Here is a 26,782-nt window from a genome sequence, read left to right as displayed (position 1 = left end):
TATTCAAGAATCCAAATACTACAAACCTCAGTGGAAGTAAGTGAATATTTTAGGGGAAAAAAAACCCCAACAAAACCACAGTCAACCCACCAAATCTTCTCCCAAACAAACATAAAACCCTACTAGCTTATTTAGCTTTGTGCGAGTCAGTAAAATACTCTGGGGTTTCTGCATGAAGCTTCAGCTACATTGTTTCAATCCCAATGATGAAGCTTAAGAAAAAAGAATGAACAGTAGCTCTCAAATAAAACAAACTGGGAATAATGGAAACATTGTGAATAGCAGTTATTTCTTACAGCAACTCAAAGAGTTAAAACCTAGAATCCAGTGGAAAGCTTTTACCACATGGAAGACTAAATCACAGCTAGGTACTTGGAGTGGTGAGGATATGTTGCATTGCATTTGCAGTATGAAATAAACTCGCATGCTATACAGGTTTGTCATCTGAACTATTTTTGTCTCTGCTTAGAGACATTAACCAGATTGCATGCCTGTTAACCAGAGAAACCACACTTCACCTGCACGAGTGCACACTTCTCCATGCATGCTTTCACAGAATTCATTCTGTTACATTTTTTCATTGCTTTTCCACTTACAACTAGGCTGTAAAACTGGGGAGCCCTCAATGCTAAATGCCCCTTCATAATCTGTCCTAGTTACCATACCTCTTAGTTGGAAGTTTCTTTATGTGTATTTATGGGGTTTTTGAGAACGGTGCTAATGCTATCAGTGGATGTAGAAGCTCAGACTGACTGTAAATAGCTTGAAAGTTTTAGGTCCTAAGTGTTTATGAAGTACTGCACTTTGGTACCTTTCAACTGTGAGAAAGCTAGGGTTACTTACCGATGTCTGAGGCAGCTGTTACAAGAGTGCTGTATCTGCAGTACTTTGCCATCCTTGGTTAAGCAACTTCCTGCTGGAACCACTGATCTGTGTTACATTGCTGTATGCAACAGAAGTGGTCAGGCTGGGTATGTGCCACTTTGTATGCATTCAGACCTAACTCTGAGTACTGATTTTGAGAAAACTCTATAGATAATTCAGGTGTGTGTGTAGTCACATTTAATTATTCAATTTTCCTATCATCCTTTTGGTAAACTTTGCTTTAACAGCACAGTTTTACAGTTTTTTACTTCTGGAGATAATATTTTGCTTAGGCATCAGCTGAGGAAGGAGGGGATATTAGTCCCCTCATTGCATCTGTTGCGGGCCTAGTATGGTGGAAAACTTTGGATTGCTTGCAACATTCTTTGCACTTAAAGGTTCTGGCTTTCCTGGAGGGATACTAAACTACTGTTAACAGTAGCAAGCACTGTTGAGAAGTGTAGGTTCAGCTGGGTGCTAGTTGCATTGTTTTGGTTTTGTTTTCTTGTTTTTTGGTAAGCTTCTGGTGAACATAAAATAAACTTTTTGGGAAAGGCAGCAATATGAAACAGATTCAAAACTGTATCTATAGCAGTCTGTTGGCCACCTTTTATTTGCTGGTCACAGACTGGGAGCTTGTATGTCATGAGATAAACCAAGACTACTTAAGGGGTTCTGGGAGATCATGGAGAGCTGTGTGTGTAGAAAAGGTGTGAAGCATCAAAGAGCCCATAAAACTTTCACGGGTAGAAGCCATGCCTTGTAAGTTGTTAGATCTTTTCTGAAACTGGGAGGGGAATAACCCCAAACCATACCAGGTTGTGTACTATTTGTGCAGTATTTAGGAAATATGCATTTGATATATTAAATCAAAAAACCTGTCGAATAGGTGTTTAAAACTTTCTTTTCAAGTTGGAAAAGAAAGGTTCCTACTAGCGGGTGAGAAGGGGAAACCTAAACAAGGCAAATATCTGTGACGGTCTCATAATCTATCACATAAAAAAATGCTAGCACAGTAGTGATTAAAAGGAGATACAGAGAACATGAGAAATGGCTAGTAAGAGCTTATAGAGCAAAAGAGCAAGCATGCTGATGATCTCTTCAAATTTTGAATAATGTACTTTTTATTAATCTCAGTGTGTAATAGATTAATAGTAGTGGGTATGGAAACAATGATGGTCAAAAATATAGAACACCACATATACCTTTAAAAGCAAAATGCTTTATCATAGAAATCATGTCTGAGAGGTGGAGGAGAAGAGGGATGTGATAGAATTTAGAAAATTATAAATATTACAAAGTGCTGAATAGGAAGTTATTTTCTTTCTTTAAAGTATATAATTAGATTTTTTTTCCTTGCACATTCATCAGAAGAATATGTAAAGACACCTATGTAAAAATTACTGCTGCATACTGGGCTGCGTTAGCAAAAGTGTGTCTATATGATCCATAGAAGCGATTCATCACCTCTGTTTGGCACCATAATGACACTATGTCTGGATTACTTTGTCTGGTTTGGGATTAATTCCAGATATTCTTATACCGGAGAGGATGCAGTGGAGGCTGTCCAAGATGGTTAGAAGGCTGAAGCAAATGCTATTCATGGAGGCGCTGAGAGATTGTGTTTCTTCAGTTTTAGGATAGGAAGGGCAGGGTTATTGCTGTTTTCAGTGACCTGATAGGGAGGTTTAGCAAAGGAGGAACCAGAGTCATTTCAACGCTACAGCTGCCAAGGACAAGAGGCAACAGATAGAAGTTGCAACACTGGAAATTCTGATGAGATGTTGGGAAATTTTCTCTCTCCCCCACAAGGAGGTTAGTCAGACACTGAGAAAATGATCCAGAAAAGCACCAGAAACTCCAGCCTTTGAACACGCCTGTTAAACAACTCAGCTGGACAAGACCACGAGCAGTCTGATTTCACTTGCTCCTGTTTGAGCAGGAGATTTGACCACCTTGCCTTCAGGGGGCTTTTCAGAGATAAGCTATTCTGTGATGCTGAGGCAAACAACATAAGGGTCCTTTTGGCAGAGAACAGGTTCACAGGGTAAAAAAAGATATATCAGTAGTTACTTAATGTTTATCCAGTAAGAATATCAGTCTGCCTCCCTAGTCTTGGCTTATATATTTCTTTCTGATCGGTTTACATTTGGTTCTTTATCTGCCAAGGTAGGGATCAGAACGGCTGGTGAGAGTGGCCCCTGGTGGCCACAATGAATGGCTGCTTAATGTAGCTCAGAAATGGCCTTGTTAATCACACAAGAGTTAATTGTCAGTGAATTGGAGAATTTTCAATCCCTCCCTTTTATTGCAAGTGTCCAGGAGAAGTTATACTGTCAAGTAGCTATTTCCTTACTTTCTTTGTTCTAGTTAAAGTAATGAACCACAATAAATAGTAAGTTTGTGTCAGATTTTCTTTTCAGCCTGTATAAATATATCTGAAACCATACCCCAGAGAGTTATAGTTTTTATTTGTTGTGTTAACCTTCAACAAAGATGAGCTTTGGTGTGTTTGTTTGTCTTGCAGCATAAGCAGCACTATTATGGATGTAGACAGCACAATTTCCAGTGGACGTTCAACTCCGGTCATGATGAATGGACAAGGAGTTCCTGCTTCCTCTGCAAAAAGCATTGCTTATAACTGTTGTTGGGACCACTGCCATGCTTGCTTCAGCTCCAGCCCAGATTTGGCAGATCACATTCGCTCCATACACGTGGATGGTCAGCGAGGAGGGGTTAGTGTTACTTTTTTTTCTTCCTCTTTCTTAGTTGCCAGTATTTTGCTCTTTAATGACACCAGCAAGTTGTATATTTTAAAGTGTTGGTTCTGTAGCTAGTGACAACAAACGTTGGGTCTTCAGCAGTCTGGCATTAAGCATTTAGCTGTTGTCTTCTGTGTAGTTCACTAGATTTGGTGTTACGTGCTTTTAATTGAATGTCTAGGAATGTAGTGAGTTCTTAGTAAGTGATTTAAAGCTGTCAGGTTTTTAATGCTCTAACTTCTTGACATCCTGAAGCTGTTGGTATGTCTTTAAGTGCTTGTACTTGGAATTCAGTTTCTTAAAACTCTTAGTGTAGGTGCTACTGCATGTGAACTCAGGTGAAGTCATATCTTGATTTTCATGAATGGAGTCTCATTAGAGGTAAAATGTATACAGAATGTATAATAGCAAAGATGAAGACTGTCTGACTGACTGAAGGCAGTGTCTCACCAAAACAGCTCTGTAGTACTTCAGTAAAATTGCATCTTGTATTTTTATTTATTTATTTTTAAATTGAGGTGCAGATATAATCATATATATTTCAGTCCACTCACTGGTCAAATAATGCAATTTCCATTGGTCTCACAATTCTAATGTTTCAAATCATCTTCCAGTAGAGTAATTTCAGCTCTGTATTTAACTACCTGCACCTCCCATATCGCCTTTGATGTCTGGAATATGTCATATAAACTACCTTTACATCAAACACAAGCAATCTGCCTGCTTTCATAGCTATATGTTGCAGCTCTTTAATTTGTTGAAGAGCTAATATGAATCCTTAACCTAGAAGAGTCATTCTCTTTTGACTTTTTGTCCTGTCACTTCTCCAGAAGTAAAATTTTAGGCCATTGCAGTTTAGCTTGAGTAAGAGACTTAAATAAAATGCTAATTTGCATTAATTTAAATATTTTGTTACATAATTGTGTCACTGAGACAACCATGACTCTGGTTGTATTTAGCTAGTGGTTTTTGTACGATTGAACTTTCGTATTTGGTGACTTTTTTTCACTTTAAGCAGAACCATCTGTCCAAGCCACCCATGAGATGATTTCTGTAGTTCTGTTGCACAGGTTCTGTTCATAAAAGTGTTACATGAATCTTGGTTGAAACAATGAAATGGATGAGGTGTATTGGCAACCTGTGGGCTTCCACATAACTGCATTTCTGCGGATCTTTGGTAGCCTATCTATGACCCCATTTCGTTTCTTAAAAAGGGGCTGAAAGATCTCAGGGTGGCTTGTCATGTTTTTGGGTTTTGTTTGGTTGGTTTCACCATGTGATGTGATTTGTGGTTACTTTTATTTAGAAAACGTTAGACTGTATTTGTCTTCCTGAGGGATGTGGTTGTTGGAAGCATCAAGCAGCTGATAACTGTTTGCAGTCAGTTCACACTTTTTATCCCCCTGTTGGAGAGTTGGTTTATGTTTTGAGAAGTTCTTGAACTTGGCGCTATGAAAGGGGACTGATCCTGGCTGGTTTGTTTCAAGGATTTGTCTGCCACCTGCTGGTGAGGTGGTTAAGTGGTGTTAGAAATGGTATTCTTGTGGTTTTGATTGGATTTCAGATACTGCTTCGCTACAGTTGAAAAGAAATGTCTGCAGTAGCCGCTTATTGAGAACTTAAAAGCAATGTGATGAGCGTCCTTCAGTAGTGAAATGTATATTTTCAATGTATATTATCTGAAGTATGGCTCCAAACCAAGCCAGATAAATCCTTCAAGAGTCCAGGAAAATTTCTGACAAAATAGTTTTACTTCCAAGATTTTTCTCCCTGAAATAGTTTGTGTTCAGCCGTTTGTCAAGTGTTCCTAAAAACTGGGGGCCTGGACTTGTGGTGGGCTGTTGTAAAACCAAGTGCTTCATTGTAATGTCCTTTGCTGTGTACCCTGCAGGCTGCAGTTGCTGGTAGAAATGCTGGGACAGTTACAGAGCTAGGAATCTTGGAAATTCCCATTCTGTGGCTTCCAGGGGGATGTCGAAACTGGTTTAGGGGGTTGGTCTTATGTATCAGTCATACAGATATGTATGGCTTTTCAGCTTTGCATTAGAAGCTGGATTATCTATCTGTTATAGAGCAAGTATGTAGCACTTCTGTGGGTGCTCTTTTGTTTTGAAAATGCAACCTTTTGAAGACAGATTTTTTTGTTTGTTTTTTTAATCTACAGAAGAGAACAAGAAACTTGAATTCAGTTCTCTGCAGGTCTGAAAATGTGTATTGTGGACAGTGCTATTCCTGGGGCCTGTCTTTTGCTCCTACAGGTTAGGGTTATACCTCCCTGCACACACAGAGCTGTTGAGGACATTCTAACGAAAAGGAAGTTCATGGAGCTTTTTTGTTCTCTCGGTTATAGATAGACACAATGAGAGGAGAGAGAAAAGCAGCATGAGTAAGTTCTTACTTCCCTTAATGCACTGTTGTACATGTGACTGATCCATACACCAGAATCTCAGAACACTTACAATTCATAATAGGATTTAAAATCTGTAACTTTCTTTATCAGGAATTGAATATAAGGCCCTAACTAGAAGTATCCAGTATTCCATAATGTAACTCTGGTATCTAAACAACTGTATTCTAATGAAGAGCTTTTACTTTTTCGTGCTCGAAGAATAGAATTATTTGCTTATGGCAGTAAATGATTTTATTTCTTTATCTGCTACCCAAAAAATGTAAATTTGTAATTTAAAATTGTTCTGTCTCAGTATCTGATACAGACACTGAGTGCAAACACAAACTCTTTATAGGGGTTGCAGTGGCTTTTAATTGTGCTTATCTGCAGGAGCATCTGGTTTTTGATATTTTATTCCAGTGACCTGCTTTTTGACTATTTGTGGTTGTAATTAGTTTTTCTTTGGTGAGATGTCAGATTCTATGATATGGGAAGTGTGTTGTAAAATAAACGGTTATTGTTCAAAGTTCTTTGAAGTACGTTGTATTGTGAAAACAGGCTTCTTTCCTAATCTGATGGATTCTTTTTTCTTTACTATTTCCTATGACTTGAGTAAACTTACCACATTTTTACTCTATCAGGTGTTTGTTTGCTTGTGGAAAGGTTGCAAAGTATATAATACACCTTCAACAAGTCAAAGTTGGTTGCAGAGGCATATGTTGACACACAGCGGGGACAAACCTTTCAAGGTAAGGTTGCTGTAAGATACATCATCCCTTATTTTACGAGTAATCATACTTATTTTTCCTTATAAAATATAATATTTGAAAAATGCCATTACAGGAGGATTTCTTAAAAAGTATCCAGTGTGCTGAGCCTTCGCTTTTGCAATAATAGTGCCCAAAGGTGCTGTTCTGTTATGAAAACAGGTGAAGATACTGTTATTGTTTCTCTGTCCCTTTTTCTTTTAATCTATAAATGGTAGGGGAATGTAAAAGTAAGCGATGTTGTTGCTGAATTTCTTGTGCAGTTTCCAGTTGAGCTGCTTACACTGTTAACAGCAAGACATTTTGCCTCATGCTTTACACTTTCACATTAAACTTTGGATCATGCTTGATGGTGCACGTTCTGTGCTGGAGTAATAGTTGGCTCTGTTAACAAAACTCAGATGAAACACAGTCAGTGATTATGGTTAACCGCTCTGAGAATAATAAGGAAGTCAGGAATGCGGGACCATGGAGCTGACTGTATTTCCTGCATAGTATTTGCTAACTTTCTCTTTCTTTTTTCCCCTAATCTGTACCTGCAATTCTAGGTATAGTAGTGTTTATCATTCCCATATCCACCAATCCGTTATTAATGAGTTGCTTCATCCTCTTATGGATACAGTTGGGGCAGTTCATAGCTGTCAGTCCTGGATCACTTGATGGTAAGTCCCACCCACACTGCTTCAGACTGAAGTTCTCGTTCCATGTAGGATATGAAAATGAATTAGGGTTTTTTTGGTTTTTTTTTTCTTTTATTTTTGTAAGTTTAGGTAGCATTTTATGCCTTCCTCTCCCCAATTCCCCAACCCTACCAAGTTTTAGTCACTTTCTTCACTTTGCTCTCTCTTCTTCTCAGGTACTATCTTCTGGGCTTTCTTTTTGTTTGTTTGTTTTCTTCAGTGGTTGATGGCTTTTTGTTTGGGTTGTTTGGGGTTTTTTCAGTTTTAAGGCAGCTTTATTGCAAAAAAATACTTTTCTGTTACAGTGATGCCTTCCAGAAGTTACTGCTTCTGCATAGCTTATAACAGTAGATATTACAGAAAACAAAACTGCTCCAAATGTAGAGAGTAAAACAGTGCATTGCATGTGGAAAGAGGTGTTTTTTCTCAATAAAGGTTAGAATTTTTTCCATACTGAGCTGCATAGTTTAGTCTGAAGATTTCTGACTGAGAATGAATAACGACAGGAAACTTGCTCTTGAGGTTATCATACCTTTTGTTCAAAGGAATAAGGCTGACATGCTTTTGGAAGCACAATGATCATGGATCCCTGGAAGTTTGCAGATATGATTGTTCCAGCAGCTGATCTAATCTTAAGTGCTATTCCCTGAGTAAAAGAAAGTCATCAGAATAAACTTGTACTTTAGGTCTTCTCATTTTGGAATTAAGTATTTTACATATATTAAAGTATAACGGCAAGCTTTGGTCTTGAAAGAGAGCCTTGCAATAGGGTAATTTGTGTACTTTTTTGGTCTGAATCCAAGAAACTCAATTTTAGAGACATTGGGTTTAAAAGAGGTGGGCATAGCTCAGATATACAACTAGTACTTCTGAGTCTGTCAGTTACCCGCTGAAGTCAGTAAAAGTTGTCATCCCAGTGTTTTAGCTAGGCTGGTTAGAGCTAGAGCCCTAAAATTTACAACAGTTAGTTCTGTGTTAAATATGTGTTATTTCACCAGCTGATCTTCTCTATTTTCTGGTCATACTAAGGCAAAGAAAAAGATACAGGCTGGGCTTGCAGTAGTTAATCATCATGGCTCAATGTGTGTCATTTCAGCATTTTTCCTACTGTTGTCTTAATCCCTCTGTTTTTTACCTATTTCTCAATCTATTTCTGGGGGCTTTGAATGGAGGATAATTGTGGTCTGAGTAGAATTTTGTAATAACTTTTGTTCCCCTGTCATTTATACTGAATTTAGGCTTCAGGGCTCACATGAGGTAGCCAAGCAAGTAAGTGTCTGTGGTAACAACCTATTAATTAACTAGACTCCTTTCCTTCTTGCTTCTTTTCTTTTACGAGCTTTTGAAGTCTACTGTCTGATACAAAAACTTTTTAAGTGCTGGATATTGGCCTTGATTGGTCTAAGAACAGCTATTGCTAATTGTTTTACAGAAGTCCTTCAGAAACAGAGCAAATGTTTCTGTTTGGTGCATTTAGCTGTTCTTCTAAATCTTAATTGCTCTTTTTTTAGGAAAAGCCAGATTTTCTTAAAGTCAGATTTGGATTAAGGACCTCGTGTTCCTGATGATTACTCCAGAAAAGAATATCCCAAAACCTAAATCACAAATGAAATCTGTTGCCTCATGAGAATATATTTGAGTTCTAGCATGAGATAAAGGAATCTGTTGTTTTAGAGAAGTTAGAATAGTTGAAGGATGTGTCCCTGCTCTCTCCTGTCATCGTTTTCCTTGCAGGTGAAGTCATTTTATGTAGTTGCCCATGTTGGATTTAATTACCTATTTTTGTGATACACATGGTGTGGTGTCCTTTACTAAAAGCTGCATCCAGCTGTAAATGAGCCACTGTGCTTTCATATTAAAAAGTAGTTGTAGGTTTACATGTCCTTTCCATGCATACAAATAAACTGTGTGACTGTAATTCATTTGTCACAGAAATAAACCCACTTCTAAATTAAAAAGGCAAATGTTTCATATTTTCATAAGTTTTTTCCTTTGTTTCCTGTTTGTGTGTCCCCCTCAGCATTAATCAATAGCTCTGTCACAGAAAAGCTAAATTTCCTTATGAATACCTTTGTTATGCTAACTTCATTTTTGTATGGGACAGTTTCTAGGTAGCATATGTCCTATTTGTAAGGAGGAGACATTTTATATCTGAGTCAGCTGCTGAACTAAGGGGGAAAAAACCCCAACCTGTAGATTTTTGGGCAGAATTTAGAACCTTAGTCCCCTTTAGTCATATTACTTTTCTGTTTGTTCTCTCCTGTTTTTTTTCCTAAGTGTTTAATGCTGGTGGCCTTGGTTTTCATGTAGAACAACAGAAATGGATAATTTGCTGGGGTTTTTTTTGAGGCCAAAACACTTAACTTTTCTTACTGATAAAGTGTCTTTTCCTAGGGCACCCACCAATCCCTCCAACAAAGAAAAGGTATCCAGTCAATGAGACACAGTTACCATTGCATCTAGCTCAGTCTGCAGCTGAATACAATATCTGCAAAGCACAGGGTTTTTCAATTCTATTTTTGTGTAAGCACAAAAGAGATTTGTTTTTCTTGTCAAGAGGCAGAAACAAATAAACTGGTCTTAACAGAACAAGTTTCTAGTTGAGAACATACAGGCTTTCTTTCGCCCCCTGTTAAGTATTTTAGAAGCTTTTCTGCTCCTCTTAATACCTGAAGTTCATTGCTTTTGTGCTGCTGGAAATTTTTGCTTATTGCAGTCTGATTCTAGCCATCTCTCCTTTTTTCCTTCCTTTTTTGGCCATTGTAGACATTCATTTAATACAGGTATTTTCAGAGCGTATAGTTGTTTCTCTGAAGACATTTAGTATGTTTATGCTTGTGTATGATCCTGCATTCAGAGATGAGAGGAAAACCTGAACATCATTCTTTTTTAGTACACTTATTACATAATTCTTGAAGCTTCTAGAAGCTGGTGGAATGTTGTGGATTATCACCAACATGTAGTGGTGGTCCTGTTGAGGCTTCAGCAACTTAAAAACTTCCAGGCTTTCAGAACACGTAGGCACGTGTATCTAGAGGAATAATCTGCTGAGTTAAAAAGCTAATGCAGTAACAGGCTTTGGCAAGCTAAGGAAAAGTGAATGAAGAGATTCTGCCTTACTTGTCCTAAACTTGGCTGTTACAGATAATAAATAAATTTGAATAGCATGGTTTCTGGTACTATAAAAAATTGATGTACTACTCACCATGCCTTGTTGCTGTACAAGGCATTGAAAATTGCTTGAAGACATATCAAAGTCTTAAAGTGTAGTCTAGGTGATCAAATACAAGACGTTAGGTACAATGAAGGGGAGACCTTACAGCAGCCTTCCAGTATCCAAGAGGCCTACAAGAAAGTTGGAGAGTGACTTTTCACAAGGGCATATAGTGAAGGGACGTGGGGGAATGGCTTTAAGCTGACAGAGGGGAGATCTAGATTAGATATGAGGAAGAAATTCTTTACTGTGAGGGTGGTGAGACACTGGAACAGGTTGCCCAGAGAAGTTGTGTATGTCCCATCCCTGGCAATGTTCAGTGCCAGGTTGGACAGGGCTTTGGGTGACATGGTTTAGTGTATGGTGCCCCTGCCCATGGCAGGGGGTTGGAACTAGATGGTGCCTTCCAACCCAAACCATTCTCTGTTTCTATGGAATGGTCGAGTGAGCACAAAACAATGGAGACTTTATGCAAAATAATTTCATATAGCAGTCTTCTGTAAATATGACTGCATGTGCATATTGTACCAGCTGCTTTCACATACTGGTTCCAGTGGGTATGCTCTTAATGTTTAAGATAAGTCATACAGGATTTGCTCATGTAGGGTAAATGCTTTCAGTGACAAAGAATAACAGTACAGTGTTCACTGGAGGCTTTCATCCTTTGTTTAAAAGGGGGGGATGAGGGAGAAAGTAATAATAAAAATGACATTTGATGCTCATTCTACCACCTGTAACTTCAGAAATCATTAAGGGGTGACTGCATATGGCTCTCAGTAGAGTTATACTTGCTGAAATGCAGAAAACACAGCCAAGCAGCTTCAGTCCTCATTTGGAATTCATATCTGTCACTCTCTTGGCAGAATATCTTCTAACCATTAGAGCATTGTAGACGCAGATAGAGAATGTAAAGGCCTAAGCTCTTAGATGTTGAGACAATAAGAAAGTTTATCCAGGTGTCTAAAATACTACTGTTAGATTTACTGGAGAAAATTGCACACTGAATATTCTAAAAAGGAGATTTGGTTATTCTGAATTCAGAAAAAAAACCCTGTACGACTAGATTTTTTAATATACTATTTGTGAAAGTCACTGGTCATTACTGCCCATTAATAATGGTGGGTATGGGTACACTGGAGAAATTAAACTTTTTATGTGTTGACTTATTTTCTCTTGAAGTAACATATCCACCAATCCGGACCCAATCTATCATATTTCAAATTGAATGCAAAATTTATAGGTATAGGTTTTGGGGGAAAAAGGAAAAGATTGGTTTAAAGTTGTACATAATAGTTGAGTTTGATTTATTAGAAGCCCTCTAGATCTGTATAATTATCTGGTGGGAACCTGATTTGGTGTGACTTACCGTCCAGAGATCCTGAAGTGACAGCCTGAACTGCTCCTTTATGTTTGGAGAGAAGAGACTTTACCCATTAGTAACGGATTGCTGGATATATTATTTTAGAGAAAAAAAGGAAAACAACAGGTAAGATTTTTTTCTCCTCTCTTACTATTTCCTGTCTCCTACAAAGGCGTTATGTGTCATCTTTGATGTATCAGCTGTTCATTATTTGATGACATGAGCAGGTAGTCAGTCTCAAACTACACAATATCTGAATGTAAGAATTTCTGTAAGTATTTCATACTGTGGCTGCAGACTATAAATAGGCTTTCCTGAAGAAGATAATTTCTAGTTGCAAGTTGAGTATATTGAAGATTGAAGGATGCTGGTTTGGGAATTTTGAAAGTAAAACTTGGGTAAATCAAGCAAAGTAAGTAGTGGCTTCTGGAGACAATTTGTATAGAGTATCTGTGATATTTTTCTTTGTAGATGACTAGACACAAGTCAAGTTATGACATTGTTTTGACAAACTGCAGTTTGACTCCCAAAGTTCCCCATCTTACAAGAAATGCAATTGAGTTTTATGAACTTGCACTTTAAAAAGCTGTAGAAATGTGCCTGCCATGAAGTTCATGTGTTATTTTCAGAAGGTATTGCCTTTTGATATCATACTTTAATAAACCTGGAATATGATAATGCATAACTGTACCAAGACTTCAGGCTAATTCTGACCTCTAGCAGGCGTTGGCAAGACTGAAATTTTAATTTCTCAGTGTGATTGAACTTCAGGGTATGGGTGTGGGGGTTTTGTTTGTTTGTTTTGTTTTATTTCTTTTGGTCTTTGTTTGTAGGATCAGAAAGAGATAAAAGCAGAAGTCAGAAGCACCTTAGTGAAAGTTAAACCTAAGTTTAGCCTTAGTTGCTTAGTTGCATGAAACTGCTTTTAAGAGCGAGACAGCTATTTCAAGGACTTAAAAATTGGAGACTAAAAATTGTTTGAGCTAATACATGCATGTATCTCACCTACATCTATTGATTGTGAGTTTATCCTTAATAGCACTAAATGGGTTGGCTTCAGGGTCAGGTTAGATGGGGCTTTGAACAACAAAGTCTAGTAGAAGATGTCCCTGCTTATAGTGGAGGAGTTGGAACTGTATGATTTTAAAGGTCCCTTCTGACTTAAACCATTTTATGGTTTTGTAAGTGTAAATTTTAATATTCAGTATTAATCTGAAGTAATAAATATTGTATTGAGTGTAACTGTGATCAAGGTCTTGAGTATTTTGAGTTTTATAGGTGTGCTGGGATTTCTTACATTTTAAGTCACTATGGTATAAGCATACAATATTGCTCTTATTTGAACAGGGGAAATGATAGGGTGAGGTAAAAAGATGTAGGTAGGTTTTTGATAAAAAGTCTTCACAATTCTTGAGATACTTATTAGTGAGAGAGATGGGGACGAACAAATACAGTACGAAGGATCCTAAAGCTTTTTGTCAGGGAATTACGCTTCTGTAGTTAGTTTAGTACTTAGAAAACTTTCCCTGAACTCCTATGAGGTTGGGGTTTTGTTTGTTTGTTTCCTTTTTTCCCCTCAAAAAAAGGCAAGAAATGGGAAAAAATCCCCTTATTTTTTTGTCTTTTACTGTCTTGAGTTGATATATGCATATTTGTAGTCCCTTAGCAAGTATTAAGTCATCTGAAATAACACAGGTTTTTCTCTTCATGAGCACTTTATAGTTTTATAATGACCCTGGAAAACCATTTACTAGGTCTGAGGCAGAAATAGACTTTTCAGTTCTGCAGCCACAGTTGGGAAACATCAGGGTTGGATTTTAGGGACAAAACATGCTGGATGGTATCCTACTGTTGTTTACTTGCCTTTCAGTCAAATATGCAGGCTTGGGGCAGATTACTGTACAGGCTTGCAAATTCATCTTTAATCCTAAGAGAAAACTTAGCACTATATACATAGTTGCAGCATTACTTATTCCCAAGCTCGTTTTGGAGCTGCCTCATCAGTTTGCTGTAAAGAGAAGTGCTGGAGGAGAGAGGTACAGATGAGAGCTTGAGAAAGAGAGGAACTGGGGGGAGAAGCAGAACAGATGTGGGAGAAGGAGGATTTTCCAATGGTTTAGTGTGGTGATGGGTTTTCTGCTACTGGCCAATCAACTCATTTGCCCTACTACTATTCTCTGGATGAGAAGAAAAATCAATCATGTGGATACACAATTCATTGCAGCCAATCATGGAATGCGTATCTTAAAATAGCATTTCTATTACCCATGTAAGCCCAAAGTACAAGAGAATAGGTTTGCGCTTCCTTCCCCAGCAGTATAATTTAAATACTCATTTTGCAAATGAAATAATTGTAAATATAAACCAAATATTTGTAAAAATACCAATAATTATAATAGCCAGTACTAGCTTAGTTGCATGTATCTTGCAGTTTCTGTGTTTCTGCTTAATTATTGTTAAATCTTTACTTTTCTGTTTGGGAAGGAGAGGCCATTTTCCTAAAATAAGGACTTTCTTAAGCACTCCTGGAGTAACAGTAGCATCCCAAAAAATAATTGTTAATACAACTTTCAAGTTACTGAAGTTGAAGTCTCAGAACCATAAAATAGCTTTTCACTGTCTTTGTATAGTATTTACAAAAAACATTAAGCTATTTCAAATTTAATGTGGGTAAGGCTGTGTTTTATTTGCTTCTGCCTTGTCACAAGAAATGAGGATGCCAGAGAAATGTTACATTATCAAATACAGAAGATTGGAGAGCTGTTGAGAAATACAGGAAATCTAGAAGAGAAGGTGATTTTTATCTCTAAATGGGAAAGTTCTTCAAAAGCATTTGTTTTCTGTGGGAAGAGTTTGTCAACATAAGGGTATTGCTTGAGATTTGCTTTTATGCTATACAGTATTGCAGATTATAATACAGCATAGAAAACACGTTATGCAATAATTGTTGAAAGTTACAAAGTTCGGATAGAAGTTTATTTCAGATTGTTTCTGTTTTTCTGTTTAAGAATTGCATGGTTATTAAGAATTTGTCTTCCTTTTGGTGTTGGAGGTTGAGCCAGAAAAGTCAAACTGATAGATCTGTCAAACTCCTATGAACGAGTGCCATGTTGATGCAGTTGTTCTGTTCCATTTTTCTCCTTAGTGTGTAGTTGGTGGGTGCAATGCCAGCTTTGCATCTCAGGGAGGACTTGCCCGTCATGTGCCCACACACTTCAGTCAGCAGAACTCTTCAAAAGTTGCCAGCCAGCCAAAGGCCAAAGAGGAATCTCCATCTAAAGCTGGGATAAATAAAAGAAGAAAGTTAAAGAACAAGAGACGACGGTCATTACGTAAGTGTTTCCAGAAACAGAAGTTGTTGGAAGTTGTGACTTAGATAGGAAATTCTTCAGTGTGGTTGTTTACAGATGTGGGCATTCCTTGTGATGGCAGGAAAACAATCCCAGATTCTGTTTGTGTCCCTTTTTTGGGTAAAGCATCTGTGTGTTCAGTTTTCTGTGAGCAACAGTTTGCATTTACAATTTAAAGATCCTTTTCATTGTAGAGTTGCTGTTTGTTTGCTGTTACTGCTGGAAAATGTTCTGTTTAGTGATGTTGAGTTCTGAAGTTCAGTAGTGCAGACAGAGTGCAGATTCATATAAATTAGAGATAAATGCATATTATATAAGCTCTCTTTTGAGCAAAACATTTCATTAGCTTAATGATAGTTTTGTGAGTATAGCCGAGATCTAATTTTGGATAGATGTGACTTGCTACGTTTTTTAAATCTATCTACATACAGTTGATGTTCATGAATTTTATATGAACCAATGTGCTGAGAAGTGTCATTTATCATTTAAAATGAGGCTTGTTTCCTCTAGCAGGCAATAATCAAGTACCTTTCCTAGTACGTTTTGATCCAGTTCAGTTCCTGAGTTGTCCTACCATCAGCATAATAGCCATGTCAAATTTATTTAGAGATTATAATCTACAGAAAAGTTAGGAAAGACTAAGCAGTTGTTAAAAAAAATCTATCTTTGTTTTATATTTGCTCTGAATGCAACTTTCCAATACTGGACTGGTTTACTAATTTTAAACTGCTACTGTGGCAGTTGCATCTTGGAGTGGAAGCGTGTAAAAAGAGCTTAGATTTTTTTTCCTGCTGATACATCAGGAGCTGAAAAATCCCTTCCATTCATTTCATATCCTGACCTGGATAGTTCAGTGTCACCTAGAACTCTGTAAAGTTTAGTTCCTGTGTTTTTCTTCCACACTGTGAGGTTCAGTGCTAGAAGAGTTGCTGTTAACTTTAGTTATGGTGATCTATTTTATATTTGTTTTCTGGAAATGCTTGAGTATTCTTAAAATATATCTGAGCAAATTGTATCATTAAACACATTTTAAAAGTGTAAACTTGAAGTGTAAACTCTTAATTTTGACACTGTTTCAACAAAGACCATAGAAAGCTATTTCTGTTCTTTTCAGAAATTGACTTTCAAAGAGGTTTCTATTTAGCAATTTATGTAAATGAGAAGGCTCAAGAAAAAAGGCTGAGCAGTGGAGGGTTATGTGGTCACTTTGTAGTATATTTGTAGTTCATCTTAGTTGTAATGAAAGAGACACTTACTTGAAATAGTTGTAGTTTCCTAAAGGATTATCTGGCTTTGTTGACTGTGTTACTCAAAATACAGATATCTAAGACTGGTCCCTTAAAAATTTTTGTTTTCAGAGGTTCTTGAATTGTATCCTTGCTGTGGAATGGACTCAGTCAGAGATCAATATAATCAGACCAAAAGCCATTTATTGCAATACATTAACTCCTTATACACTATTGCTTACACACACCTACAGCGATTTGGCATGTTATGATTGGATACTTGTCCTGAAGACCCTTAGTGACTAACATATAATTCGTCAAGCACAGGTGTGAGAACTTGACCTTGAAAGCTTGCCAACAATCCACAGTTCTCATAACTCAGTGAATTCCAGCTTCTTCTTATCTTGCTTGGTTAAGCTTCCTCGGGCCTCTCATGGCCTTGCTGTATCTTTCGAGGTTATCCATTCTCCTGTGAGAACATTGTCTCCACATATCCTAGCTTGCTTCTCCGTACTGATCTGGTTAGGTGGCCAATTTAATGTGTCTTTATTCATTTTTTTCCCCCTAGTATATGCAGAAGAGTTTTTTTCAGGTTGGCATTTTGTTAGTAATTGATGAACGTTATTAACTTACAAGTTTCAAATCAGAGCTTCATAGTTAAAACTTCAAATTACCTGCAAAGATGTTCTAGTTGGTAAGAATACATTACAGAATTCTTGAATGAATCTATGGTAAAAAGTGTAAGTAGTAAATATTATGGGAAAGTTCAAGTTGAGACTAGTACTTGAAAGGCCTGCTGTTTTGATCAGGTGTTGCTCAGCAAGAGAAATGACAGCTGCTTGAACCATTTCTTAGTCTTCTTGCCTCTTGAGATAAATGCAGTGCTGGCTGTAGAGATTTTTGCCTTAAGGCAGAAATAATCTTTAACTGAGCTGGGAACTGACTACTGTAATATATTTCTCCAGAGGGTATGTGACCCAGAAATATATCCAAAGTTGATGGCATTTTCCAAAAATGCTAAGTATTGATAGATTTTCTTTTAACATTTTGTGTGGATTACTGTTGATTTGGTGACCTTGACAAATCTGTTTGTCTTTCTGCTTGTTTCTTAGCTTAGTTTTAGTTAAAGAATGAAATCTGCTGATTTATGTATTTTGTCTTTTCAAGAAGAATGAGGGAGGGAGAAGACCCTTACCTAAGAAGCCAAACTGATGAAGTAACAGCATTAAGTAATTTCAGTTTAGAATATATAAAGCTGGGAACATAGTTTTATATTTAGCCATTTTAAGAGTGCAAATAGAGGAGTGTTGAATGTGTGTACCAGGTTGTTTTATGGTTTAGTGTGAGGTGTCCCTGCCCATGGCGGGGGGTTGGAACTAGATGATCTTCAGGTCCTTTCCAACCCTAACTATTCTATGATTCTATGATAAGTTGTCCTAAAACAATCTATGGCAAATAGGTATAAAGTAGGATGCTGTTTGATAGGGTGCAAAGTTGCTCATAAATAACTATTTGAGGAAAAATTAATTTTGCATCACAAAAATATGTTCATCTGAAAAAATGTTATTGATGTGTTCTGACTTCCACCTCAGGGTTTGAAGTGACCCTGGCTTTTTCTGCAACGTGTAAACAGCTGACTAAAGATTTATTGGCAATTGATTGCTAATACATACTGCTATTGAAACAGGCTTTTGTATAAATTCTTAACAGTTTAAATACAGCAAATCAATAAATTTGCTTTCTTTGTGTTTTATACCTGATAGTAAACACCTGAGAAACATTAATCCATGAATAAAGAAGGGAAACTTTTAACTTTGGCTTTATGTGAGACCATGATCTTCTAAGACTATAAGGAGAATTCTTACTGTTACTTGATATTTTTTTCTTTCGTCTGTAACATCTTGCAGTTCTGAAACTGTTTTACACTTCTTTTTGCTGTCAGTTAATATTATGTGCTCTTTTATGTTTGGAAGCTAGTACTTTTATGATGAAAACATGTTTTGATATAGACATCCTTATAGCTGTTAACATTAGTGGTGCTATAGAGACCACCTAATTTGTCATAAATTTTGATGTTGCAGAGTAATTCAGGATTACAGTCAGTAGTTTGCTTTCTTTTCTGGATAAACTTATGCACATTCACTGTTTCATGTAGTCTGTCATTTAGAGGTATAGTCCAAGCATACTAAAACTGCATATGTCAAATAGGTCACAGTATTGTTACTCTGAAGCTACCTCAGAGGATTTTTCAGAACCTAATATTATGTTTATAATATTGTCGCTTGCTTTTCCAATAGAAAAGATGTCACTGTAGTAATTAACAAACATAATAATTGAGTATGTTGGAGAAACGTGTGATAAGGAAATTTACTGTTCATGTAATTTTACAGTAAGATTATGTTACGTAAGACTTGGAATTCCATTTAGTACAGTACTGGTGTGTCGGAGGAACCCAGAATCAAGAGGATGACTCAATATGAGTTACTCATCTTGTTCACTTTATGGATCACCATCGCCTATATTTTTACAGTTACTGATAGCCCATGTGCTACTAAACACTCTCTCATTGGTTACATTAGTTTGTCCACCTGCCTCTCTATATATAGCTATTGGCTAAGCTAGAATTTCCATGTTAGTCTCTGTGTCTGCTTACAGTGACTCAGTGTATCATACTTTGATACATACACAGTAACTGGCTGTATTAAGATTGGATACATAATAGCTCACTGTAATAGTGGACACATGTACAATGTAGCACACAGCAGCTAAGATACAGTTGGTTACATTAAGCCCATGAGAGCCTGGTCTCCAAAACTTGCTAACAGTTCACTATTGTGTCTTAACACATCCCAGTTTCCTCTTTATCTTGCTTGCACTGCTACTTTTGCTTCTTTACCCATGGCTTTCTTCATCCTCGGTTCATGTCAAGCTTCACGTAGGCACTTGCTGACTTGGGATTGTAGCCTGCACTCTTCATAAACGCCATCTTATAATGCTAAAACATTGGGATTGGGCACAATATGCCCACTGCTTTGCAGCCGGTCCACAACACTTCACTGTCATTTGCTCAGTTTCAAGCCTGGGTTGTGCAAGCCTTCATAAAAGTCAGAGTCAGGGATTATTCAGCCCTTCATAATTCACGTGCCCACACTCCATCAACCATTGTTCCACACTGGTGTGAAGATATTAATGTATTTGTGTACTTGGAAGGAGATACCTTACTCTGAAAATGATTTTGAGGGTATAGATTTAAGACAGAAGATCCAGCATTAACACTCAATAAGGAATAAATAGAACTATTCTTATGCCTGTGACAAATTGTGGCTTTTCTCTGGCATCTGCTAAATGTTATCCAGTGGTAAATCCTGAAGAAATTCCACATATGAAATCAAAAACAAAAGTGTAGGGCTTCTTTTGCTTTCTACTCTCCCTTTCTCCGTCGTATTTATAAAACATTTATATGCTTGCATCACTGACCACCTGCAGCATGAGCTTACTTGCCACTTACAGCGAGAAAGCATTTCAGTGAGATGATTGCTTAATTGGCAGTATCCAACTGAGATAGAGTAAGGACAGAATGTACAGATGAATGCCTAACAAGTAGTCCCAGGAGTGGAGCAAATACTAGCTGTAAGTGGAATTTGTAGTTTGTTTTGAAACAATGCACAGATAAGCTTGGTGAAAAAAGAATATAGAAGATATATTCAGTGAAGACTGCAGAATTTTTAATGGCTGTTTTTGCAGATTACTGGAAGGTACATGGTTGAGAATGTAATATCAAATCTTAGTTTTAATTTCAGTGTGTTATATAGAGAATTACTGCTCTCAGGCTTCAAAAAAGCCTGAATAGTTTCATTCATGCTTCATTTGCTTATGTAATTTTACTACTGTACCATATGGTTTATTTTTAAAACAAGCATGTGAAGTATTTGTAACAGTATGCAAGTATGTGCCTAGTAGCAGTTATTTTTTAGCTGAAGTAGTTTTAGTGTGGAATTGATAGACATTCTTGACACTCCAAATCAGAATTCAGTGATTTTTGTTGTTCAAGAACCACTTAACTACGAAAGTCCCTTCCTAAAAGGATGAGGGCTTTATTGGTGCCTGCTGGTTTTAGACTAGTTGTAAAATATCAGATGGATGGTAATTGCACTTTACTCATTGTAAGTGTAAGTGTAGTATGTGGTGCTTCTTGGCTAGGAAATAATATGTTTACCAATAATCAGGGAACATGGAATGCCAACTTGTACACAGAAACAAACACGTTTAGTAGTGTGGAGTTTTTCACATGACTGTTCAACGTTATTACTCCTAAAAGATCTAAGGTTTCTGGACAAGCTGGTACTTTATGTATGTTCATAATAATTCTTACTTAATCCATTGGTTTGTGTTCCACTGCAGTACAAAGCAGTTCTGTTTTCTACTCAATAGAAATATCTGGGGTTTTCAGATTGTTCATAATAAAGTTAAGAAATAAGGCATATGTATAGTTCTGCTTTTAATTTGTTGATTGTAAGCTTTATCATCTTTTGAAGTCCTTTAATACCAGGTTACAGGAGTAATATTATAACTCTTGACTGTGCTGTAAGGGCTGCTTTTGCACTAAATTATACCTCGTATTTAATAATGAGTTCTGGGCTTAGTTTCTTTGTAGTGGGACTCTTTTATTAAGAGGTGGTAGCAATGGATGTTCCCAGAGGTGCTGAGCAAAATGAATGAATTGTTAAATTTAATGATCAAGAAAGAATAGAATTCACTTGAAACTTTAAAAACAGAGTATAGTTCAGTGTGTCAAAATAGCTGTTTTATCTACATGAAATATGTTTTGACCAAACTTGCATCACTACAAGGTGCCACCCTTGTAGTCTTTTCTTCCTCTCACTTAAATTAATGTTTACAACACCTTGACAAGGTAGTGTTACTACCATAATAAACTACTTACTAATGATGTGTGAGACTTACTTACATGCTTGGATGTGTTTGAATGTGTTTTAAGTGTGTTTAATACTAATGATCTCCTTTCCTTTTTTTCTAGCAAGACCTCATGACTTCTTTGATGCGCAAACACTGGATGCTATAAGACATCGAGCCATCTGCTTTAACCTCTCAGCACATATAGAAAGTTTAGGAAAAGGCCACAGTGTTGTATTTCATAGTACTGTAAGTATATATGTTATGCATTCTGTTTGTTTACCCGTGTGTTTGAAAAACCTAATACTTCAGAAAGATTTCTGTTTTTCTCTTACTGCTATAGGCATTTAACCAGAAAAAAGTAATTGTGGGTATTTTAAATTGTTGATTTGTCCATTTCTATTAATGAATTATCTTTTAAAAAGTAGTGTTAGTAGTTATTCTAGCTCATAAATCAAATAGCTTGCAACATTTCCTGTCTGATACACTTGGGGAAATATCTAGCAGCAAGTATGCATTGCAGGAAAATTTGGTGATATATTCCAAATGAGAATGCAATGCAGATAGCATTTCCATAGTCGCGAATGACAGTGCTGATACCATTTGAGGGTAATTATATAACTGAGTATTTAAAGACACTCATCTGAAATTGATGTTTATTTTCTTTATTTATTTTTTAAATAAGCCTGCTACCAAAATGTCATTGAATTGCTAGGAGGCAAACACCAGGTGTCCTGTAGTCCTATTCCTGTATCCTGTTTTGTTAATTTCACTTGTGCTTGGATAGGATAAACATCAATATTAATATAGAAAAGTTCAAAACATGCAAGAAAGTACTGAATTAGGGTATAGGGATCTAAAGCTCTAAAAGCTGTATAACCTCCCATTTCTTAACCAACCTGGGAGAGTAGAGACTCAGCTGAATGAAAGGATTAAGAGATGGAACAAAATGAGGGGGAGTGCTTTGTAAACTGGTAGATTAGTGCAAGATGAAGTACAGTCCAAGGAAGGAGTGTTGGCTGCTTTGCCTTCAGCTATGGCTTAACCTTAACACATGATTCTAGCTACTGGATTGTCAATCTCTTTCCATAAATGAAACATGATTTTATATGCTTCATGTATTTCACCCTGTTCTGCAAGACTGATGATTGTTGTGTCTGTGGCCGATTTTTCCCAAGTGATTACTCCTGAACTTTATGTGCATTGAGCACCAGCTGCAAGTGGATAATTGCAGGTGGCTTAGCTGTTACTCTCTTTACATCTCATTCTAGTTTTCATGGCCAACATGGATTTTACAGTGCTGTGAGAAAAGGGGATTCTCTTCCAATTCACAGTGTGCTTTAATCTGAAAGGTTATCCAGACAGACTACTTGGTTGTGGAAACTCACCTTTGTCTATTGGAATTATTCATAAGGAGACATAAGAGACATAAGTCAGAATGTGCTCTGAAACTGCTTCGAATAAACTTGGAAGAAGTAGTGAAAGTCCTTTTAGCTTATCTGTGCATGCACCACTTAAGATGGTAGGCGTTGATGAGATGTGAAATTGCTCAGACACCTGTGGGAGAGTTTGTACCAGTGGGAGAAGTGTTATAGGATTCCTGCCCTGAACTGCACTTTGCTATGCTGTTTTAGCATGCTGCTATAATTATGTGGGCTTGTGTGCTGGACATCAGCCGTATCAATGAGACTCAGCCTAAAATCTGCTTTAAAAAGAAAAAGTAGAATAGAAGCAGTCTTGTGGATCTATGCTGTTACACTGAGCTAATTGTCACCTCAGATGCAAGCGCATTTTGCATAATTTAAAAGCTTTAGGACATTGGTTTTGAATGGCTGAATAATGTAATATGGTTTGTATGGTCCACCTTCAGATGAAGAAAAATATGTGTAGCTATCAGGGGCATTAATTTGAAAAGTGAAAAATATGAAGATAATATTGTCTTGCTGTCTGAAAACTGACATAAGTCATGTAGCATAAGAATAATGTCAGCACAGTGTGGTATTTGATAGGGTGGTTATCCTAGTGAAAATTACTAATGTTAAGAGTTTCTAAGCAGTCACTATAGATACCTTTCACCATCTATGAAAAGTCATTCCTTTTCTGTATATATATTTATTTTTCAAGCTCTTCTTTATAGATACGGAAAGCTGTAGAATGCAGTCATCAATAAAGCCTTTTTGAAGACATGGTTTTGCTGTCCAGAGTTCATGTTTGACTTCATTATGAGTTTTTGTATGCCCTTTTTTTTTTAATTGGAATTAATTTTTTGATACTTTGTTCCTGTAAATTGTCAGATGGAAAATTTCCATCATTTCCATTTAACTTAAAGAGCAGGTATTACTGTGACTAAAAAATACAGCTTATAGGTAACTCTGTTCTGTGTCCTATCCCTGCCTCCTCTGTCCCCTGCTTATTGAAATGCTAGAATTAATTCTCTATAATATTTGAATGTTAAACTATTTTTCACTGGTTTTAGCTGGTTTTGGTATTTCAATTCAGTGGTCACAGGTATTGATACTAGTTACATGTGTTTTGAAATCTTAAAACTGAAACACAGTAAATGACTAGATGTATACTAGTTTACTGGGTGAAGCTTTTTCCTTTTTCCAGAAGAGGTCAGCAGAACTCCATTTCTGATTTGAGACAGCTTTAATGCATTTACAGAGCTAAATTCAGTTATATTTTCCTTTTGTTCCTGGGACAGTGAATGAAATTTAGATAATACAATGTGAATTTTTTCAAATAGAGCTATATATACATTTACTGACTGAATTCTAGTTTTAAGTGAAAAACTTATTGGACTTCAGTTCTTCACAACACAGTTTTGAGTCTTCAGAGCATCATTATTGTAGATATGCTAGATTTTTTTCCCATTTTAGTTGTAATTTTTGCAGAAAATCTCTGGTGTCAAAATGGCAATTTTTCAATTTCTTATTTCCAAAATTTTTTGCAATTTTGCATCTGTTTTTATCATAGCTGTATTTCTAGCTCTAGACTGCCTATGATATGGTAAAGCTTTCATAGTGCTAATTGTGTTAAAACTGGATGCTTTTTATACCTTTTATAAGAACCATGATATTCAGATTATGCAGAGTTGATGGATAGTTGGTTCATGCAGATTACGAACTTTGGTATTTACATGCTATGTTTTAGTTTAGCCTATTCCTCAAAGATCGCTTGCCACTGTTCTTTTCTGAAGAGTTTTTGGAGTTTACAGTATCTGCAGTGACTGTGTATGGAATCTCTCAGAGATTTACTAAGAGTTTTATGCTCAGAGGTGCAGAAGGTAGGTGAGTTGGTATTTAAAAGAGATAGGAAAATCTCTATTAAGTCTTGTGACATGTACTGAAGGAGAAGGGTAAATCAGAAGAGGAAGCAAGTGGCTTTTCACTGTTGTTCAGGTTACTGGAAATTTTTGGGATACCTTTTGCATGCTGGTGTTAAAGAATAAATTTGCATCTGAATGAACAGATTTCTTTTTTTATATTTCCTGTGTGTGTGTTTATAACTTTATCCTGGCTAAAGCTGGGAGTCTAACTTCAGGATCTGCACCTAAAAACTTATTTCTCTGTGAGAGTGTCTTATGTGTTGGTCTACCATGAGTTAGTATGAGAAACTATGAGAAAAGAGTTCTCACTTCTTGTCTGGGACCTTAGCAGTGGAGTACCTATATTCTGCTTAAATTCCTTATCAGTTGTTGACAGTTTTTTGACATGTCATTTGATTTTTCAGAACAATAGTAGCAAAGTATACTCTCTGCAGTGTTAAGGGTCCCTATTACCTAAGCATTAAATAGTCTCTAAGCCTGTGAGTTTTTCCAAGTAGCTTTTGCCATAACCTCCTTCAATGCTTGGTTTAGGTATTGAAAAGGAGTGAGTAAAAGTTACCTAGGCAGTTATACAGTATGGCCAGATGTCAAAGCATTTGTGAGAGAAGGTTTTTATCCTTATGCCATGCTATAATTAAACTATAAGCTGCATCAGTTTCTTCCATCTTCTATAGATGTGTTGTGGAACAACATGAGTATATTTGTAGAGGAGCGTGTATTCTTCAAAGGTTTTGGAGTAGCAGCTTAAAAATGTGAACTATTTCAAAAGAAACAAGGTGTATTCTAACTATATATAGAATAATGCAACTTTCAAAGAGTAAAACAGTTTGCTTTTTATAAATATCCAGTTGAACATGAAGAGCAATAGGTTTCGAGCAAAAAGTCTGCAGATTTGGTTCTAATTATGATTTATATGATTATTATCAGGTAATAGCTAAAAGAAAAGAAGATTCTGGAAAAATAAAACTCTTGCTTCATTGGACACCAGAAGACATGTGAGTATATTATTAGGAATACAATATAGATTTGAATGGGGAAGGATTTACAGTGGAGTAAATGAACTGTCTGTCACTAAATTATGTTATGCCATTGAATAGTTAAAATTTGTGTTTTAATGTTTTTTTATAAAGAAGTCATTGTTAAAAATAATAAGCATTGCTTTAATTGATTTTTTTTTTTTTACTTCAGCTTTTAAGTCTTAAGTCTCTCAGTTCAGGTGAAGTTGAAGGTGTATTCTTAATACATTTTGTCACTATAGGTATTAATAACAAGGTCCTCTGATTATTGAATAGGAAGCTCAGGTTCATCATGATACTAAAATACTTCTAGGTACTGAAAAACATACAATCATCAGTGTAACGGCAGAAGTGCAAGAATCTTTTCTATGTGCCAAAATTTAGCAGTATAATAACCACAGTTGGCCCTGTAAGGTATGCACCTTATGTTGCTGCTTCTTTGCATTATCCCACCGAAGCTCCAAGTACTTTGCCAGCATATTTGGCTGCTTCTTTTTTTTCCTCTTGGGTTTTCAAAGTTCTGTCTTGCTCCAAATGAATATTCTCACATGTAATAATTGACATAAGTACTTCCCTCAGGTAGGCTTGGGACAGATGAAGTAGTTAAGTGTAGTTTAAGTATTTTCTCTACTTCTTTGAAATAGGTAAGACCTATTTCTTCTGACACTTCTAGAACAAAGGGATCTTTCAGATTCGGTGTTGCTTTTTTTCTAATATAGATTCAAATGAGGCTTTTGCTCATGCAGTTGTGTATAGTATTAGAATCTGCATTGGAGAAGGCAGGTTGTTCAGTAATGTCAGGTCAAAGGAATAATGTGGTTAAATTGGTATTTCTTTAATCTCTGTTGGGTTAGGTAGAGGATGTATTTCCTGCACTGAATATTATAGCTTTGAATTTTTGAGTATTTGGTAAAC

The 26,782-nt window shown here is 36.6% G+C and overlaps 1 protein-coding gene across 2 annotated transcripts in view; it reads left to right on the top strand.

The window, feature by feature from the left end:
• AEBP2 (AE binding protein 2) overlaps positions 1-26,782 on the top strand; it is a 45,239-nt gene that overhangs the window by 12,708 nt on the left and 5,749 nt on the right. For both annotated transcript variants that reach the window (XM_034063006.1, XM_013128812.3), the window contains exons 2-6: positions 3,392-3,599; positions 6,657-6,764; positions 15,182-15,368; positions 21,648-21,772; positions 25,779-25,846. In XM_034063006.1, the coding sequence (XP_033918897.1) occupies positions 3,392-3,599; positions 6,657-6,764; positions 15,182-15,368; positions 21,648-21,772; positions 25,779-25,846 (696 nt within the window). The remainder of the gene's footprint in view (positions 1-3,391; positions 3,600-6,656; positions 6,765-15,181; positions 15,369-21,647; positions 21,773-25,778; positions 25,847-26,782) is intronic.

This window comes from Melopsittacus undulatus, chromosome 5 (assembly GCF_012275295.1).
Source record: "Melopsittacus undulatus isolate bMelUnd1 chromosome 5, bMelUnd1.mat.Z, whole genome shotgun sequence".
NCBI lineage: Eukaryota > Metazoa > Chordata > Aves > Psittaciformes > Psittaculidae > Melopsittacus > Melopsittacus undulatus.
Note: the sequence above shows the minus strand (reverse complement) of the source record. Positions and strands in the feature narration are given on the sequence as shown.